This window comes from Ailuropoda melanoleuca, chromosome 9 (assembly GCF_002007445.2).
Source record: "Ailuropoda melanoleuca isolate Jingjing chromosome 9, ASM200744v2, whole genome shotgun sequence".
Classification (NCBI taxonomy): Eukaryota; Metazoa; Chordata; class Mammalia; order Carnivora; family Ursidae; genus Ailuropoda; species Ailuropoda melanoleuca.
Window position 1 is genome coordinate 103,234,278 of NC_048226.1, and position 19,002 is coordinate 103,253,279.

Sequence of the window (19,002 nt, forward strand, 5' to 3'; positions counted from 1 at the left end):
CCACCAGCCCGGCCTTGCTCCTGAGGGAGGGGCACCCTCTTCTGTGGGCAGGACAAAGTGCCTCCCCCATCTGTTATCTACTGGGGCCCCCGTGACCCAGTAGGACAAGACCCTGTGCTGGCCTGTGGTGTCCCCCAGAGCAGGGAGAGGGAGGTGGGGCAGCACAGCGCTTCCGTCTCTAGCCAGCTGGGGCCCCAAGTGCCTGGAGTTCTCAGATGAAGGGCGGCAAGGCAGGTGTGACGGGCAGCTTCCTCTGTGGTCAGACTCAAGCCTTACGTGGCCCAAGTGAAGGCTTGCCTCTGCCACTTACAGCAAGCAGTGCCCACCGGGGAGGCTGCCAGCCCTACACTGGTGCTCAGACCCTTCCCTGATGAATGGGCTGCGTGTTCAGGGCCTGGGTGCTCTGGTGAGGCCAGATCCCACCCGAGGCCGAGGGAAGACAAACAGGCAGGGCAGGCCTAGCTGGGGGAGGGCAGCTCACAGCCAGCAGGGAGGTCAGAAATGTCTTTATTGCGGGGAGGGCGGGGAGGGGGCTCCAGGGCTGAGACACCACGGACAGACACACAGACGGAGCTGCTATGGACAGCAAGACACAGGCTGACCGTCGGGGGGGGGGGGCGCGTCGGGCATGCAGCACACCTGCAGCCCTCTACTGGGCCCGCTTGAGAGCCCTCCTCCCCAAGCACGCAGCCCTGGGAGGCCTCAGGCGTGCAGGAAGCGGTTGAAGGCGTTGTAGGCCGACTCCAGGTCAAAGAGCATCTGGCGCACCTGGGAGTCATCCAGCTCATCGGAGGCCGACATGCCGCTCAGGGTCTGCAACCTGCGGGAGCACGGCGCTCAGGTGTGTGCAGGGGAGGGCCTTCCAGGTCCTTGACCGGGGACAGAAGGGTCAGGGCAGGGACACTCACCACTGGCTGACGGTCTGGCGGCCCTCGAAGTCAGGGGGCAGGTGACTCATGCGATGCATTGTCTCCATCAGCTCCCGCAGGTCAGGCTGGATCTGTGGACAGGACGCTGGGCTTCCAAGGCCGGGAACCCTCCCTCCCCTACTGCTGCTCCCACCTCCGAGCCAGCCCTCCACCCCTCTGCCCCACCAGGAGCCACACCTCATCCATGGCACGGATCTCCAGGCGCAGTTTGTCCATCACTGTGATGAAAAGCTGGGGACAAGTGTGTGTGTCAGGTGCCACAGACCCACCCCAGGGGCCCAGGGGCCCAGGGTGGGGAACCCTCGCAAGCCACAAGCCTGGTTCCTCTGCAGGCTGAGGCCCAGGTCTGCCCCCACCTGGCCCCTCTCTGGCCTCAAGAACCCACCGTCTCCCTCCTCAGCCTCCGTCCTTGGTGGTCTGGTCACTTGGGTCCCTGCTGCATCCCTGTACCCACAGGCTGTGAGGTCCTCAACATGCCACCTGGCCCTCAAGGAGGCTGCTGCCGTTCATGACCCTGCTTTGGCTAGGCCTCCCGGGGCTGTGGGTGCATGGGAGCCTCTGGCTGTGTTGACCCCATCCCACAGGGGCCTCTCCCGGATGCTGCCCACCCCTTTCGTTCCCAGCTACGGAGACCCCCTGCCCGATGGGTCTGAGTGCTGAGCAGCTCTGGGAGCCCCAGGCTTCTGTGCACTCGTGTGGACACAGCAGGCAGCATGGACCCTCCTGACACCCCCCGTGTCACCATCTTCGGGGCGCACCGAGACCACATCGGCAATGCAGCGGTTCAGGTTGCCCTTGTCGTCCTTAATGGTGATAGGCCGGTCCTCCTTGATCCTCTCCATGGCCAGTGGGCAGTCCAGCTGAGGGGGCGGAGATGCCATGGGTACTGGGCCTCACAGGCCTGGCCCCTTCACAACAGCACCCATGCCTCCCTCCTCCTGCTCCCTCAGCCTCCTCACTCACACGGAACTTGCGGCAGAATTCATCAATGGAGCTGATTTCTGCGCTCTGAACCTGCCGGAAGGCGGCTTTGTACTGGACCAGGAGCCGGGAACAGGCTGCAGTGTACCTAGGGAGAGGGCCAGGCTACCGCCCTCAGCACCAGGCTGGCCCTGCCCACAAATCCTGCTCTCCCTTGGCCCACCCAGACACAGGGCAGCAATCCTGGAGGGCTGAGTGGCAGATCAGAGATGGGCCACGGAAGGCTGAGGCTTCCCTAGGGGTCTAGATAAGAGAGCCTGGGAGAGAATAAGCAGAAGGGAGGGGGGTGGCCAAAATATGGCTGCCACGCTAAAGTTGTTGAACCATATGAATCCCCTGCTCTTGCTTCCTACTTAGCGCCCGGGCCCTGGAGGGCAGAAACAAGCCTCCAAGAGTTGGTGCTTATGACTGGTGCGAGGACAGAGCGCTCACTCGTTGGGGGTGACACAGTCCTTGATGTATGCCTTCTCCAGAGCCTGCATTGTCTTCACAACCGCAAACAGCTCCGCCATGTTGTCATACCTGAGGGTAGTGTGTCCATCAGGCCACGGCTGCCAAGGCCTCCACAGCCCACGGTGCCCACTGTCCTGGGTGAGGCTGTACTTGACCTGCCTGGCAGGGGCTCCTTGGGAGCCTCACCCCATGTCCTCCTGACCTCAGTGTGGGGGAGGTTTAGGGGTGGGGGGAGGGCTGGTGGGCGCGGCACGGGTGCTGGGGCTGGACTCACTTCTCCCGCTCCCGGGCATTCTTGTACAGCTTCACCTCCTGTTGGACGGAGGGGGCAGTGTGTCAGCCAGCAGGACTGGGGTGGCTCCGGGGTCTTAGCGGGGCTCACACAGGGTTTGCTATTGGCCAATGCTGGCCAGGTGGGCATCCGCCACTCACCTCATAGAGCTCTGGCTTGTTTCCAGGGGCTGCAACAGAGCAGAGAGCTAGCAGGCTGGCCACAACAGAGACCCCAGGGGGCTTGTCCACCGGCCCTGGCCCCAGCCCCATTTCAGCAGCCCACCCAAGGCCTCACCCTGTGAAATGTCCCAAAGAGCCCAGAGAGAGCTGGAGGATGGGCCACCCCCCACCCCTGCCATTCCACTGCTGCTCCTGCACTACCTCACTCTATAGCAGGGTGACCACACCTTGCTTATGGTACAGTGACAGGGCACAAATGACATTTGTCACATGCTTGGTGACCTTTCCCCTGGCTTGACTCCAGGATGCCCAGGACCCCCCCGAGGTTCCAACCACACTGAAGTTGTCATCTCTGTGCCCAGCTGGCCCCACCTGGAGGTCCTCTCTGGGCCCCTGGTGATGAACCAGACCCCAGCTGCCCACTGAGGCTGCATGAGGGAGACACTTACAGACCTCCCCACAACTCCTGGCCTCTGCAGCAGGGGCTGAAAGCTTGGCCCTTTGGGTCCCTGGGCCCACCTTGGGCCACACTCACCTCCCATGCCCGGAGTGGCTGGGATCCCATGAAACATCCTGCAGGCTCAGGTGGCCACAGCAAAGACCTAAGGAGTAGAGCCAGCACCAACTCAAAGGTGACTCAACACTCCTGGGCCTCACAAAGAGTTTCCCTGCCCTCAGCACTGTCAGATGAGAAATACTTGAGGTAGGGAAACTGAAGAATTCCATGAAGAACTGCTTTTTTGCTCCTTTTCCTGATCTGCTCGTGCTGGGATCTGCACCCCCACCTTGCACATGCCTTAACAATACAAATAACGCATGTCCTCATTATAAAGGTCAAGGCGTTAATGATTTCTTTGGAGTCTTCCAGCACAGTGGAGAACATCTAAGGAGTGACTGGGTGAGGCCCTCCTGTGCATATTCCAGACCGCTGACTCCAGACATTTTGATGCCAAGACCCCCTGATTCCAGGGATAATTGATTTATAAATGATACGTGGACACTTGTCTTTGTTCTGACCAGTTCCGGGATACCCGAGAGGACATATACACCAGACCAGCATCCTCAATAAAAACCCCAGACCCCAAGAGGAGGACTCACTCTTCTTCCATTTCTGAGTTTTCCAGATGCTCCATCTGCTATACATTATCACTTACACAATTCAATAAACTCTGCTCTCACTTTCTCCTGGCTCATGTTTGATTTTCTATCCTGTGTGAAGGCACGGACCCTCTTGCAGAACCCTCTCTGGGTCCTCAGAGCTGGCTGGCCTACATCAGAGTGAACACACAGGGTGCCGTGTGCTGTGGTGGGAACACCAGCGCCACCCTAGACCGTCAGGAGGAAGTGGGTGCCAAGGGGCATCTCAGGAAAGCAGAGCAGTGGCAGTAAGGGGTCAGGGTTCCCTGAAGTCTGCTGTGAGCCAGGAGAAAGATGAGGAGGTGGCAGCTATCAGAAGACCTGGGCAAGAGCATTTGGGCAGAGAGAAAAGCACACATAACTCAAGGCCTTTAAGAGAAACGCAGGTAGAGAACAGACAAGTGGGGGAGGGGGCTTCCTGAACAAAGATGGAGAGACTGGATCAAAGTGCACAGCCCTCACAGGTCAGGAGAGGGAGTAGGAGGCTTATACTAACACAGCAGAAGCTACTGATGGCCTAAGGACAAGCTCCCGGGGCTCACAGCAGCACAGTGGGCTGAGATAAAACTGAAGGCATGAGGCCCCTGGGAGGGTCTTGCCCGCTCAGGAGGCTGACGCACTGGGTGGAGACAGTTCCAGACATGCTTTGGACATGAAACCACCAGACCCACTGAAGTATTTGAAACGGGATGTTAATTAAAAAGGAATCAAGAACAATACCCCTGTGTCTGCCCCAGTGACAGTAAGATGACCTGAGCTGGAGGAGAGGGAAGAAGGACAGGCCTGCAGGAAAGGGGGCGCTGGTGCTGATGTGTGGGGTTGGAGAGGTGTGCTGAGGCAGCTGAAGTCAGGAGAGGCCCAGGCTGGCAGGGCTGAGCCATGACACGGGCTGGGCGGGTCACACACCGGACGATTAACAGGGGAACGAGGAGACAAAGCAATGCAGGCTGAGGCCTAGGGCACCCAGGGAACAGAGGCTGGGAAAGGCAGTGTGGTCCAAGCTGAGGCGCGTCTCCGAGGGAGGAATGTTGTCTGGGAAGGCAGATGCAGGGCCAAGAGCCCACCTGGCGGCGGCAGAGAGACTGTTCGGCCACCTTCCCGGGCCTTCCGGGAGGACTGGCCTGAAAAGAGCGGAGGCGCGGGTTCTATGGGGGATTCCACTCGGTCGCGAAAACCAGTGTCCCCTGGCTACATGTGACCCGAAAAGCGAGTTTCTCGACAATGCCCACGTTTGATGGTGTAGATGCCGCTTGGGCTGCTACCGGGTCCAAGCGAGCAAGGAGGCGCTCCGAGTGCGGCACACCCCGGGAGCCCGGCCTGCGCGGGTGCGCGGCTCGAGATCCGGACGCCGGAGAGTACCTCAGACGAGGATTGCGGAGGCACCCTAACCCGGCGTCGCCCTTCCCCATTCGGCTCCACCGGCCCTTTCTCGGCACCCCCCGCCCCGCCCCCCACCGGTCCGGGGTACCTGAGCCGGCTGGGCGGGTAGGGCAGACGGCGCCGCGCTGCGGCGCTCCGGATCGATCGCTCGACGCTCCTTCACGTCTGCGCTTGCGCACGCACTGCCCGCCCCTCCCCCCTGCAATCTGCGCTCGACCCCCAAGGTCTGCGTCCGAGCACGCCTCACCCCCAATCGACGATCGCCCGACGTCCGCGCCTGCGCGCGCCGGAAACGGCCGGGCCCCGCCCCCTGCGCGGCACCGGGCGGACTGCCGGCGAGGGGGAAAGAGGCTCGGGGAAGGGGAAAGCTTGGCTTTCGTCTACGGGGCTTCTAAGTGACCGGAACTGCCCTCCATTCCAGCGGGCTCTCAGCTTCCCTACAGCCAAGTGAACCCCCGTTTTCCGCCTCCCCCCCGCCTTTCAGGCAGCAGCAGCGGCAGCGGCAGCAGCAGCATCCGTTTATTTGAGGCGTGGGGAGTGGGGGCAAGGGCAGCGCCGGCTGGTCACAGGCGCCTGAAGAAGAGCTTGGGCCCTCGGTCCAGTGAGCACGCGCCGGGGCCCGGCTGGCCGGGCAGCAGCTGGCGCAGGGCGGCCCGGTCCTCGGGGGAGAGACGTCTGCTGCAGAGCTGCAGCTCGTGCACCCGTGTTGTGATCTCGCGCCAGAGGCCCAGGCCCAGGGGGCCCTGGACAGCACAGCCTGCAGAAGGGGAGGCGGGAGCAGGCGTCAGGGAGCTGGACGCTCTGGAACTCCCACGCGCCTGTTCCTGTCTCTTTACCAATGCGGCCCTCAGGAAGAAACACTTTCTGAGGCCCCGAGGCTCAGTGCACAGTGCATGGGGGGAAGCCCAGGCGAGGCCCAGGAACACTCTAGGAAGGGGTGCATGCTCCCAGAAGGGGCCCCTTTCAGAGCCGGCAGTCGGGCAGTGGCTAAAACATGTTGCAGTCACATCCGTGCTACTTGTTAGGACAATGCCTGGGTCTCTCCACCCATAAAATGGACACAATAGGGGTGCCTGTGGGTCTCAAGAGGACACTGAGCTGTCAAGGTCTGAGCTCCAGGGAGGCCAGAGCGCCCAGTAGGCTCAGGACCCTAGGGAGCTAGGGGAGAGCATGAGTCCAGATGTGGGTGTTTGGGGAGCAGTCCCTCAGCTGTGTGCAGGTCTCTCACAGGCCTGCCTTCATGGGTGGGGGCTGAGGAGCGGGAGGAACCTAGGGGTCCCCTGTGTGCACACCCACTCCTAGTCCTTGTCCTCCTGGAGGGCAAAGCCTGGTACTCTCCTGTCTCAGGCCCTAGCTGCATGTGCCAGGCTACTGGGTGGCCAGTTCACCAAATTAGTCTCGTGGGGCCCTCCTCAAGGCAACTCTGGTAGGATACTGTTCCTGGGTGTGGTCAGAATGAGAACAGGCTAAGACACTGCAGGCTGGGAAGGCAGGGTCCGAGCAGCCCCTGCCAGAAGTGGGAAGATCCCTGTTGGCAAGTTTTTGCCATCCTGACCTTGAGCTCCCTCCTCATGCCAATGGTAATTAGGAAATCCTCGCGAAAGGGGTTCCATCCCCTCCAGCCACCTTGGTCTCTGAGGGTCAGGCTGAACATGTCAAAGCAGAGATTCCATGTTCCTCCTGCTCCGCTGTTTTAGGAGATGGGCTTACACCCCCTCCAGTCACATTGGTCACTGTCCCCAACCGTGTCAACCTCAGGGGACCCAGCCCACCCTTGTTATCTGGCTGGTGGCAGTGACAGCTCATGTAGAGGAGGCACCTGGGCCTCAGGTAGGTCCCCAAGCTCACCTGACAGGCCAAGGAAGCTGAGGTCTTGGGGCCGCATCTGGAGGGCAGACAGGAGCTCCTCCAGGCCAACACAGCTAATCTCAGGGTTGGCAGACAGGTCCAGTGAAATGAGTGAGGGGCAACAAGGAAGGCATCTGAAATAACAGGGGACGAAGTGGTCAGCCTCCAGAGGGAGGGAGGCCCTCAAGCTGCCTCAGACAAACCACAGCTCTGGGAGCCATAGGCCAGGCCGCACAGGCTCTCCCCACAGTGACACAGGTGCAAGTACTTCCCCAGGGCTAGCTGGGCACTGCCAAGGCCCAGGCCTAGGAATGCCTGCCTGGCTTGAGTGTCCAACACTCCCAAGAGCCAGCTGAGGCTGGAGGGTCATGAGTGGCCCTTGTACAGGCTGTTGCACAAAGGGTGATGGGAAAGGCTCTCAGAAGCCTCAGGAGTGTGGGAAGGAGGACAGGAGGCAGGGTTGAAGCTGGAAGGAGCTAGGTCCTGGGGCACACTTGAGGGAGAAGCTGGTACCCCTTCCCTACCTGACCCAGCTCCCCCAGGGTGCTGGGCCTTGAGGTCAGACCCCCTTTGGAATGGCATGGGAATGGATTACCTGCTCAGGTCTCCCACTGCCTTGTCGCCCAGGTGGTTTGCAGACAGGCTCAGGTGAGCTAGAACACAGCCTTCCTAGACAGAGCAGAGGCCCAAGGGTGGCTGGGCTGAATGGGGTGCCTGCCCTCCCTGCCTTTCAGTAGAGGCCCCATACCCAGGTCAGACACCTTCCTTCATCACTGGGAACAAGACGGCCAAGTCTGCCTGACCCTCAGTGCACCAGAGGGGAGCAGTAACCCTTCAATTTGCAGATCACAAGGAAACACTTCCCCTTCCAGGTATAAGTCACACCTGGCACGTGAAAGTCACAGGGACCAGCCCCACATGGAAGAGCCAGGGGAGAGAGCCCTGGGTCCCGGGCACCTTTGCTGCTGGCCAGGAATTCACAGCCTGAGGCAGGCAGCGCTACAGAAAGCTTCCCCCACAGCTGTTCTTTCTGACCCTGCAACCCCCTTCCCAAGCCGCTCCCACCCATGCCAGGTTTCAGCTGTGGGACTGGAGGCTGGATGGCCCAGGGTTGCTTTGCTTCGGCAGCCCCCGCCTCCTGCCCCAACCACAGACATACCTTGGTCAGGTACCTGACCACAGGCTCCACGAGGCCCGAGTCACTCTTGCTGGCTGCCACGGAGCTAAGCTCCAGGCGCTGGAGGTTATGGGCAGGCAAGTTCTGCAGGGCGTGGGCCAGGGCAGCGGTGCCCAGGATGTTGTAAGACAGAGACAGTGTCTGCAGGTGCTTGGCATCTGCACGGAGAACCAGAACCTCTGTCAGCCACACACAACCACCACCCGAGCCCAGCCGTAGTCCCAGGCCCAACACCCTCATGACCAGCCTGGGGAAGCTATCATTCCTGAGATTTTTGTGCACATCAGATGGGGGTTAGCTCCTGCCCAGGGTATCCAGGCAAGGAGGGGGCAGGGCCAGAGTCCTGAGCCACCTGCCTCTCTGTACCTGAGACAGGATGGGCAACCCAAGACAGGCCCTGGGCCGGGATGTCTGTGCCCGATGGGGTAGGGGTGGGGAACACCATCTGCTGCCCACCCCCAGCTCCTCCCCTGCTGTTGTGCTCACATCCCTGAGCCGCACTTCCTGGCCCACCACCTCTGTAGAAAGCCCCCCCCTGGGGGACTCCCGGTTCCCAGTTTCTCAGTACTGGGACCGAGGTTCTCTGCAGCCTCGGTGCGTCTGTGGCGGAATCATCTAAGGCAAACAGAACACTCAGAGCTGGTGAGAACAGGGGGACTGGGGTGGTGGCCCACGGCATGTCCTAGGGGAATGCCCGTGAGCCCAGGCAGGCCCAGCGCGTCCAGCAACGTGCTTCTAGACAGCAGGCCTGGTGCCCCGGGGCCCCTCTGGCTCAAGGCTCTCTGTGCCCCTGGACGTGCCCTTCTGATGACAGACTGGAACCCTGGGGCCAGGACATGGACATGCCCGTCAGCTCACCTTGGAAGGCACTACCTAGGGCTGCCTGGTGGCTCAGGAAGAAGCTGGGGCCAAAGCCACAGGCCTGGAGATGCAAGGTACTGAGTGAGGGGCAGGCCTGCAGGATGAATGCCAGGGCCCGGCCACAGCCATCCCCAAGGGGGTTCATGCTTAAGTCCAGCTCCTGCAAGTTCTGTGGAAGACACGGGCCCTTTTGGAGGATCTGGTCTCCTTGCCATCCCAGAGCTGGCCAGTGGCCAGCACTCCCAACTGCACCTTCCCACCCAGTGATGGGCTGGATGTAAATGTTCTGATGCTGCCCTAGTGCCAGCCTGCTGCTCCCCAAGCTTCTACCTGCAAGGCAGTCTGCCCCTGGAGGCCGGTGGCAAGCTGGCGTAGGCCTTCAGGGCCCAGGTGATTGGAAGAGAGATCCAGGAGGACCAGGCTGGGCATGGTGCCCAGGGCAGCCAGCAGCTCAGCAGCACATCCGTCCCCCAGCCGGTTCCCTGCCAGGTGCAGCTCCCGCAGTGCCGTGTGCAGCTTGAGGGCCCGGAGCAGCGGGGTGAGCTGGGTCTGGTGCAGGGCCAGGGAGCAGGCGCTGAACGAGGGGCCGGAGCCTTGGCGGTCCACGGCCTGCAGCACCTCCTGGTCCTCCTCTGGGGGCGGGGAGGGTGTCACCACAGCCAGAACCTGCTGTTCTGCCCTGTGAGTCCCAGGGTCTAACCAAACACCCCCCACTCGTGAGCCCTGGGACACCCACCAGAGGGGCTGCAGAGCCCACTGCCACAAGCCTGTACCCAGCATCGTGGGAGCCCCAGTGCACGGCTGGTGGGTAGGATGACCCCTCTCGGCCTTGTCAGGCCCTCCTGCTAGTCACCCCACGTCGCACAGCACCCAAGGCAGGCTTCCTTGGAAAGCCACCCGGGCCCAGCCTCTGGTGCCTCTGGACATTACGCCGTCCACCGCCAGCAGGACCAATCTTCCCCCACTTGCCACCCACATGTGTGGGCACCAGGTAGAGGAAGAAAACCTGAGGCCAGCAGCGGAGGGAGCATGCCTCACTGGCTCTCTATCTGGGGCTCTGGGACGGGAGGCCCCAGGCCCGAGAGCGGCACAGCAGCGTGTCCCTCTGCCCAGGCCACCTCGGGCTCTCTTGGGCCCCCACCTTGCTCCAGGCTCTGGCAGGCCCGGCGGTAGCGGTCAGTCAGTGGGGGCAGGTCCCACGAAGTGACTTCTGCCAACACCTGCAAAGCACCAACAGTAAGCGGCCGGATGGGCACCCAGCGCTGGGGCACTCTCTGTGCGTAGGGCCCAGGCTCCTACCGCTCACCTCTTCGTTGCTCTGCAGCACATCGGGGATGGGGTCCTGTGGGGCCAGCAAGGCTCCCTCCTTTCGTAAGACGAGCCTTGGCAGCAGTCCACAGGCCTGGCAGTAACGCTGGGCAGCCTGCTCCGCTAGCCAGGCTACAGAGTGGGTCTCCCTGCTGCGGGGACAGAGGGAAAGCAGAGCTGGCCGGGACCCTGCCCATGCTGAAGAAAGGCCCCCCCATGGTCCTGCTGTCCCCACTCTGGGTCTACGGATCCTTTATCTGGCGCCTCCCCCTTGTCCTGCCCCTGTTCAGCACATGCTCGCGCCTCCAGCAGCCTGCCATTCTTCCAGCTCTTCCAGGTTTTTCCTACGGCCCATAGGGCCCGATCTAACCCCTCCAGGGCCCTGACTATGCGTGTACAGGGCACCTTTACCCTGCTCTGTGACCTCGGCCCAGCCAGCAGCGGTGACATCCAGTCCAAGAGCCCTCGTTACCCACGCTGTCTGATATGCAAACAAGAGGGTTCTCCCAGGGGCACAAGGGGAATGGGGACTCAGAGGGTGGGTGCTGCTTACCTGTGTGGGACGGGAATGAGGAAGAGACTATCCTGCACTCGCACTCGCACCCGGATGGGAGGGGGCAAAGACGGGCCCTGGTGGGTGGGGAAGGGGGGGGCGAGCAACAGGCTGAGTCAGAAAACATAGACGCCTACCCTCACCACCCCACTGCTCCCACCTGAGGAGTGCACCCACCAAGGGCTGGCCTGCCGCCGGGCTGTCCCCACTGGGCCCTGAGGCCCTGGACATGTCAGGGCTCCTTGGAAGCTCCGCAGCTGAGCTGTCTCCCCCTGCCCTGCTCAGTGCGTTCCAACTCCTGAGACGGGGCAGCCGGCTCTGCCTGGCCCGGGCCCGGAGCCTGCCGGGGCTCTTGCTGCCGCCTGACCCCAAGCCACCAGGCCTGGTGCCGTCCCCGCTGCCCTGGGGGTGGGGCAGATAGCCACCCTGGTGGCTGTGGGTCAACGGTGAGTCGTCCTCCAGCCAGTCCCCAGCCAGACACGCCTCCTCAGGGATGAGTGCTGCCCGGGGAGGGGTGGGCTCGCCCGGGCCCCACCGTAGGCCAGGCCCAGGGCAGCAGATCTGGGCACCACCCACACCTCGGACGGCCGCCCGGGTAGCACTCACTGCCACTGCCTCCCGGCTGCTTGTGGAGCCAGGCACCCCGGTTCTGGCCTGTTGTGCTGGGACATAATGCCGGGGCCTCTTCTGGACGGGCCGGGGCGGGCCCGGGTTGTCCTCACCCTCTGAGCTGCTACTGCTGGCCAGGTTGTGCCTGGTCCGCCGAGGCCTGGCCGCAGCTGGAACTGCCTGCCCTGGGGAGACCCCAGCACGGGCCTGAGAGGTCTCTGGGGGTCCTGGGCAGGGGCTTGAGGGAGGAGAGATCTCAGGGTCGAACAGGTGGTTACGTGGAAGGATGTGGGGGGCCAGGGAGCTGTGGGGAGCTGTGTAGAGAAAGAATCTAGAATGACGCAGTGCCCAGCACTGTCCCGGCCACCCAGGATGAAATGCCCCCATGAAGCAGGCCTAGGGCACTCTCAGGCCAGGGAGAGACATCCCCAGGGGCAGAAGAGGACTCCACTTGCCTTGGCCTGAGGAGGCTGCCCGGAGCAGGCTCTCCATGGAGCCAGCCTTCTCTCGGGTCTCGCTGTCCAGATCCTTGCCATACAGCTTCACCCACTGCTGCAGTGTCTCCAGTGGGCTGTGCCCCTGCGTGGCCATCAGCTGAGCAGGGCTGGCAGGGGCACCCCCACCGCAGCCCGAGCCCCCTCCCCACCCACTCACCTTCATGGTTCGGAGCGTCACGGATGCTCCCCGTTCAATGAGCAGCTCAGCCACCTCGAAGTGACCGCAGTGGAGGGCGTCATGCAGGGGAGTGATGCCCTCACAGCCGGGGCCACCCGGGTCATCGACCACAGCGCCGTGGTCCAGCAGGAAGCGCACAATGTCTGTGGGCCAGGGGACACGAGCTAGCTCCCAGCTAGCTCTCAGAGGGTCAGCCCTCTCCTTGGCGTGTCCCGGCCCCGTACTCACCCAGATGACCATAGTTGCAGGCCTCATGCAGGGGCGTCCAGCCACAGTAGTCCCGAGGGTTCAGAGGGTGGCCCTGTGACCGAGGATGAGAAGGAGCCCAGCCTCGCCATGGGGCTCTGAGGCTCTAGGAGGGCCAGGGCCTGGGTCTCAAAGCCCGGAACAGGCCCCACAGGTCCATCTCTGGCCCAGGTCCCAGCAGAGAGAGATGGTCCGCACACGAGACGCTTCATCTCAGGGAGGCCCCTGTAGGGGCTTGTGCAGGGCTAGCAGCCATGGTGCACCCTCCAGCCCCCATCCCCTGTGCTATCCCCTTAGGAGGGACCACGTACCTTAGGACAAGGTCCCCGCTATGGCCCACAGGTACCTAGAATGAGACGGCAGGCCCACCTGTCTTACGAGGTCCTGGACACGACCCAGACGGCCCTCAATGCAAGCTCGGTGCAGCAAGGTCTCCCCAACGTCATTGCGCCGGTTCCACTGTGGACAGTTGCCCCAGGATAGGGAGGAGAGGTGTGAGGGGACCAGGCAGTCCTGGCACACGTGGGGGGCCACACAATGCCCCCACACCGTCCTTACCTTGTTCACCCTCTGCTGGCCTAGGCAGCCCTGCAGCTCCTCATCTTCCTCCAGCTGCTGGGAGCGGCCCTCAGCATCACCCTCTGGAACACAGCCAAGCCCACTCCAGGTAAGCTGAGCCCTGGTGCCCCTCGCACCCAGGGTCCCAACCTTCCAGGCCTGGAGGGTGAAGGTCCAATGCCGACTGCCATCCCACTCCCAGCCCTGCCTGTGGTTGTCCCCACCCAGTCCCTTTGCCCACAGGAGGGCACCCGACATTTCTGCCCACCTGACCCCAGTACATCATGCGATGACCTCTCACCCCATGCTCAGACCCTGCTCTGGATCATCCCGCCCCAGACGTCCGATCCCCCTCCTGGGAAGCATCTTTGTCGGGGTAAGTCATGATCACGTCACACAGCTCCCCCCGTGAGCCCAGGTGCCTTCCCATCTGCACCTGCCTGCAGCTCACTCATTGCCTGGCCCCACTCCTCTCTCCTATGCCTCTGGTCCTTGCTGGAAGCTTCTGGTCCTTCGTGGACGCCTCTCACTGCACGCGCTTGTTCAGTGGTGTCACTGAAGTCCCTGCTTTGGTCCTGACTCTCCTGTGGCTCCCTACACCTGCACACCAGTGACTCCCAGCCTAACCCCCTTCTGAGGCACGGCATAGACGTCTCACAGCCTGCGGCTTCTGAGAGGTTCTTTTTTATTTTATTTTATTATTTTTTTAAGATTTTACTTATTTATTTGACAGAGAGGCAGCGAGAGAGGGAACACAAGCAGGCAGAGGGAGAAGCCTCAGGCTTCCCGCTGAGCAGGGAGCCCGATGTGGGGCTCGATCCCAGGACCCTGGGATCATGACCTGAGCCAAAGACAGACACTTAACAACCGAGCCACCCAGGCGCCCCATCACTGAGAGGTTCTGAAAGCCACTCAAGTTCAAAGCTGAAATGATTCCTCCTGGCCTCGGGGACACGTTTCTGCCCCCGCCTCTCAGCCAGAAGCCAGCGGCCTGCATGCACCCACCACCTGGCCACCCCCTGCCCTGATGGTCCCAGTCCCAGCCCGCTCAAGCCTATCCCTCACATCCACCTTCCACGAGGCAGACCACACCAGCCTGTGCATGGCAGCCCACATGCTGTCTCCACTCCCATCTTGCCTGCCCTGTGTCCCCCTCTCATGGTGCCACTTCCCAGGTCTGACCCTGCATCTCCACCCCTAGCAGATGCCCACTAGCCTTCCCATCACTTGCTCCTCCAGGAAGGTTCCGGGGCTACCCCAGCCTCTCCACACACAGCCCTCTTCCATCCACCAGCACTGAACACCCTTCCTGCATGGGGTTGAATCCTCCTGTCATGAGCCAGTGAGCAGCCCCCACGAGGCCTCCACCCTTGCCAGCCCTAGCCAAGGGCCCAGCCCCAGCCGGCGCCAGGGAGGAAGTGTCAGGGTGGCTGGCACAACAGCCAAGGCAGCGTTTGGGCCTCACCGCTCTCTGAGAGCTCCACGTCGCTGGCCTCTGGGGTGTCCCCGTCCCCCTCCTTCTCTTCCTCGTCGTCATCCTCCTGGTCTCTGGGCACACTCAGCTCCTGCAGTGTGGCCGCGGTGACGGGGGCCTCCTGGGGCTGCAGCCTCAGCTGCACGGTGTGGAGGTGCTGTAAGACCTGCCTCTGAAAAGCAGGGGATGCCCAGCTCAGGGCCACAGGGTCAGCAGACCCCCGGAGGGGGGCGCGGGATGGGGGTGGGGAGCGAGGACAGGCAGGCTGCAGGGAAGTTTGGGGATCGCCGCGTGGGCTTCTGTACCTGCAGCTGGGGCCGCTGGGCCTGCTGGGCACAGCTAAGAGCCTTTTGGAAGCACGGTGCCAGCAGCTCGTACGCATCACCAGCCTCCTCTCGGGACAGCGCGATGTTCAACCAGGTCTTGGCTTCCTGGAGCAGAAGGAGGAAGGATGAGCTCAGTGCCTGCTGCCCTCCCCACTGCACTGGCCCCAGCCGGGGCTCCAGCTCCCCAGTTGCCCACATGGAATAGCCCTGGAAAGAGAATGCTTATCCATGACAAACACTCAAGAGTGGCAGTCCTGAGGCAGAGCTGTGGGGACCTGCTTGGAGCCCCTCTGCACCCCGGGTAGGGCCGGATGCCATCACTGCTCACCTCCAGGGCATCGCCACCACGAAGCCTCAGCTCCTGTTCATAGTGGGACACAGCCCGGCGATAGTCCTTCATGTCTCCCAAGGTGGTGGCCAGGGACACGTGGATGATGGCCAGCTCGGGCCCTGGCCGGCCCAGGAGCTCTGCGAAATGCAGCTGGGGAGGCAGTGACAGTGAGGCCAGCACTGCCTCGTGCCTTGCCAGCCCGGGATATCACCGCCCCTTTCCTCCCACTTTGGCAGGGGACGCACACCTGCTTCTGGTAGGCCTCAGCCGCCTTGGGGAAGTCGCCTGCCTTGGAGAACAGGTCCCCCAGCTGTTCGCAGATGCCCATGGCACCCTGAGGGTCGCTGCCCTCGGACTCTTGCAGCTGCTGCTGCAGCCGGACCACAGCTAGCACTGCAGGGAAGAGCTTCACGTGAAGGGCTGCACAGCGTGCGGCTCTGACCTGACTGCCACTTGTCAGCTGGGTGCCCTTAGGCGGACCACCCACCCTCTCCCCACCCCTGCTAGCCCCTTGGTAAGAGGGGGTGGTAAGAAAATACACCCCATGGGGTCATAGGATCAGGAAAATGAACAAGTGACAACTCAAAGCAGCGCCTGGCCTGCAAGGGGAGCTACTGCTACCTGCCGTCTGTGTGTCCTCGCAGGCCGTAGGCACCGTCCACCTTCCCACCCTCTACGCAAACCCTTTGTCTCCAGTTTGCCAGTGAAGACTCTGCTCCAGTAAAATGCCCAGCCGGGCTCCACCTCAGTCCCCCCGGCACACTGTGCTGAAGGCTCAGAGAAAAATGGGGCTCTCTTCCCAACAAGAAGGGGGGCAGGGAAAGGCTCTACACTGATGCTGCCACCTCCCCACCCCTTCTGGGGGACTTCAGCCCCTCGGGTCCCCAGGCTCACCGTATTTCAGGGCCCGGCAGACTGCCGCCTTCTGCAAAGGCTTCTGGATGCCCAGCCTGTAGGCTTTCTTCAGGGCTCTTTTGGCAGCCAAAAAATCCCCCAGGTCTTGGAGGATCTGGGGGGCAAGGGAAGGTGAGACTTGCAGACTCCCCAGAGCCCGAGCCCCTCTGTGGGCTAAGCCAGAGCCGTGAGAGCAGGCACCTGTGAGATGAGCATGCAGCACTCGCTCTCCATGAGCTCCTTCCTCAGGACGCGCGCACACTCTCGGGCCCCCTCCAGGCAGCGCATGGCTTGGGAGTGCTGCCCTCGGCGCCAGTGGATGGCACCCAAATTGTAGCGGGCACGGAATAGGTCCTCATAGAGGTGGTTCTGCCTGCAGGTGGTGACAGGTGCTCAGAGTGCCTTTGGGATAGCACAGAGGGCACAGGGAGTGCTGGCGTGCTGCTGCTGACACTAAGCCAAGCCCGCTCTTTCCCCAGCACATGCCATAGATGTGCTCTAGGCGTGCAGGGGCTCCTCTACTCAAAGGAGACTGACCGGGGTGGGGGTGGGGGTAGGGCAGGTGGGTGGCACACTCTCACGAGGCTCTGGGGTTGGAGGCCTTACTCGGCAAGGAAGATGCTCTTCCGGAAGTAGTCGTTGCACGGGGCCATCTGCCGCAGGCTTTCAAAAGTGAGGCCCAGGTTCAGGTAGAGTCGGGTCCTCATCTCACTCAGTTCTCGCTTGGCCAATGTCCCTGGAAGAAGCCCACCCCCCACATACACTCACAGCCTCACTCCCACTTGGGGTGTCCAGCTCTGGGTCTGTGCGGCCTTTCCCCCACCCGTTTCCCCCTGGGGGGGCCAGGGCTCCTGCTGTGGATGGTGCATAGAAGGACACAGAGCAGACAATGCCCAGATCTGAGGCTGTGAGGAGCACGGGTCACGCACCTCCTCACAGAAGGCTTTATAGACAGATCTCAGCCTCACAAAGGGAGGGCCCAGAGCAGTGCGACCTGCTGTACACGCGGGGCAGGCTGTGGGGCTCCAACCTCCTCGGCCATCAGATCTGGAAGCAGAGGCTGGGGAAGCTAGGCCTCCGAAAGCACCCACCCTGCAGCTTCTCGTCCACAATAGCCAAGCTCTTCTCAAAGGCAGTCTGTGCCTGCAGCAAGGTGTCCTGTGACTGGCAGTGGTCATAGATGTCCAGGTAGGTGCGGCCAATGGTGGCCCAGGCCCTCTGCACCTCAGTGTGATTGGACAGAGAATGGGCCAGCTCCAAGTAGCGATGCTGGTGCTAGGGTGCAAAGGAATAGCCATTGTGAACCAACCTCCAGTTCAAGCAAATCTCATACGTACCCAACTCCAGGAGGTCCCCCCTTTTGCCCAGGAGAGTCCCCTACTCCCCCAAGCCCTCAGAGAGCAGGCCCAAGCCAGGCTGCCCACGTCCCATCTCTCCTATGCCAAGGGCTGCCTGTGGAGACGGTGATGCCACGCTCCAACCAACTGATGTCATCATGAGAAAGAGACGAGTGGAAGTTCGCTGGGGTGCTGCAGCCGCACTAGCCGGGGCCAGAGCAAACCCTTTGCGGACAGTGGGCCCAACTCCCCAGCCAGCTCACAAACACAGCTCAGGTGTGATGTTCATTAACGGTTGCTGGGCTCAGACGCCTAGGACAGGCTATGATGTGCCTACCCAAGAATCCCTTGGCACAGGGTTGTCTGAAGAACAGGCCATGTCCAGGCCTGTTCTCCTCTAGCCAGATGTCAGACACTGAAGACTGTGCTTCCCTCCTCAAAAAGGGACCAGCAGGAAGCGTGGGCCCTGGAGGGCTGGAGGTGGTTGCAAGGGTGCTTGGGGCTGGGGGTGGGCTCCGCCCACCTTCAGGGCAGCTGAGTAATCCTCCAGCTCAGCCAGTCGCTCTCCGATCTTGCGGTGGGCCACGGCACAGCCCAGGGGGTCGTCGACGCTCTCCAGGAGCTGGAGCTCATGCTGGTGCTCTCGAAGGGCCTCTGCGTAGCGGCCTGGGCGGGCAGGCACCGCAGGCTTCAGCCCCGGCCAGTCAGCCAGGGGCTGCGCGGGCGAGCGAGTCTGTGGCCGGCCCTGCGCGGCTCGCTCAGCAAGGGTTACCGGCACCACCCTCCGCCCCCCGCCGGCCCCGCGTCCCTTCCGCCCTGAGTCTCCCCGACCTCCAACGCCGCCGCTCTCCCGGTCCCGGACCACAACCCGGACCAGGCGCGGAGCACGCACCATGGCTGGCCAGGAGCTCCCCCAGCTGGTGGCAGAGGGCGGCCTCGTCCCGCAGCTGCCCGCTCCTCTGGGCCTTGGCCTTGGCCTTGCTCAGCTCTGCAGAGAGACAGAAAGAGACGAAGCCAGGGAGCTGAGCCCCTTCGTCGGGGCGGGCCAGACCGGATCCCGGCCCCGCAGCCGGCCCGCAGACTCACGGCGAAGCTCGCGCTCCATGTTCGTGCTCCAGCAGCCGCGCGCGGGCATCCGGACTTCCCGCGCTCCCGCCGCGGCCCCGCCCCAGGCCCCGCCCCTGTTAGGGGCGGAGCATCCCGGGAAGTGTAGTTCGGCCGCCCGAAGCATCCTGGGAGCTGTAGTCCGCGTGGCGTCCGGTTGGGAAGGGTGGCGAGAGAGCGGCGGGAGGTTCCGCACCTTCCCAGACTCCCGGGGCCGCTTGGGAGCTGAAAGGATTTATGATCAAGTAGCCATGAGTACTTAGATAGGTCCACGGAATTAAACACGCCCCTTTTCACAGAGCCCGCGGAACAGTCACATTCGCGGACACAAACCCCCAGGGCTTGGTGGGGAATGGGGGATGGACCTG

At 62.5% G+C, this 19,002-nt stretch overlaps 2 protein-coding genes across 3 annotated transcripts; both read right to left on the reverse strand.

Moving 5' to 3' along the window:
* Positions 1-490: 490 nt before the first annotated feature.
* On the reverse strand, positions 491-5,557 carry VPS28 (VPS28 subunit of ESCRT-I). 2 transcript variants are annotated; one of them, XM_002922067.4, is made up of 10 exons: positions 5,422-5,557; positions 3,352-3,418; positions 2,796-2,824; positions 2,638-2,675; positions 2,343-2,432; positions 1,893-1,998; positions 1,688-1,789; positions 1,107-1,160; positions 909-1,000; positions 491-820 (listed from the first exon to the last, which is right to left on the reverse strand). In XM_002922067.4, the coding sequence occupies exons 2-10, from the start codon at positions 3,386-3,388 to the stop codon at positions 703-705; spliced, it is 666 nt and encodes a 221-aa protein (XP_002922113.1). In that variant the 5' UTR covers positions 3,389-3,418; positions 5,422-5,557; the 3' UTR covers positions 491-702. The 2 variants fall into 2 exon arrangements, with proteins under 2 accessions (XP_002922113.1, XP_034524696.1); XM_034668805.1 differs by lacking the exon at positions 5,422-5,557 and adding an exon at positions 4,860-5,010.
* On the reverse strand, positions 3,553-18,718 carry TONSL (tonsoku like, DNA repair protein). The gene is made up of 27 exons (XM_002922066.4): positions 18,617-18,718; positions 18,423-18,518; positions 18,054-18,196; positions 17,285-17,468; positions 16,800-16,929; positions 16,395-16,566; positions 16,194-16,308; positions 15,547-15,692; positions 15,297-15,449; positions 14,948-15,073; positions 14,634-14,814; positions 13,169-13,251; positions 12,980-13,069; positions 12,593-12,665; positions 12,344-12,507; positions 12,145-12,268; positions 11,258-12,003; positions 11,081-11,157; positions 10,526-10,679; positions 10,361-10,439; positions 9,550-9,851; positions 9,217-9,388; positions 8,341-8,516; positions 7,777-7,850; positions 7,182-7,315; positions 5,422-6,090; positions 3,553-5,074 (listed from the first exon to the last, which is right to left on the reverse strand). Exons 1-26 carry the CDS (start codon positions 18,663-18,665, stop codon positions 5,897-5,899), a joined length of 4,137 nt encoding a protein of 1,378 aa, XP_002922112.2. The 5' UTR covers positions 18,666-18,718; the 3' UTR covers positions 3,553-5,074; positions 5,422-5,896.
* Positions 18,719-19,002: the final 284 nt, after the last annotated feature.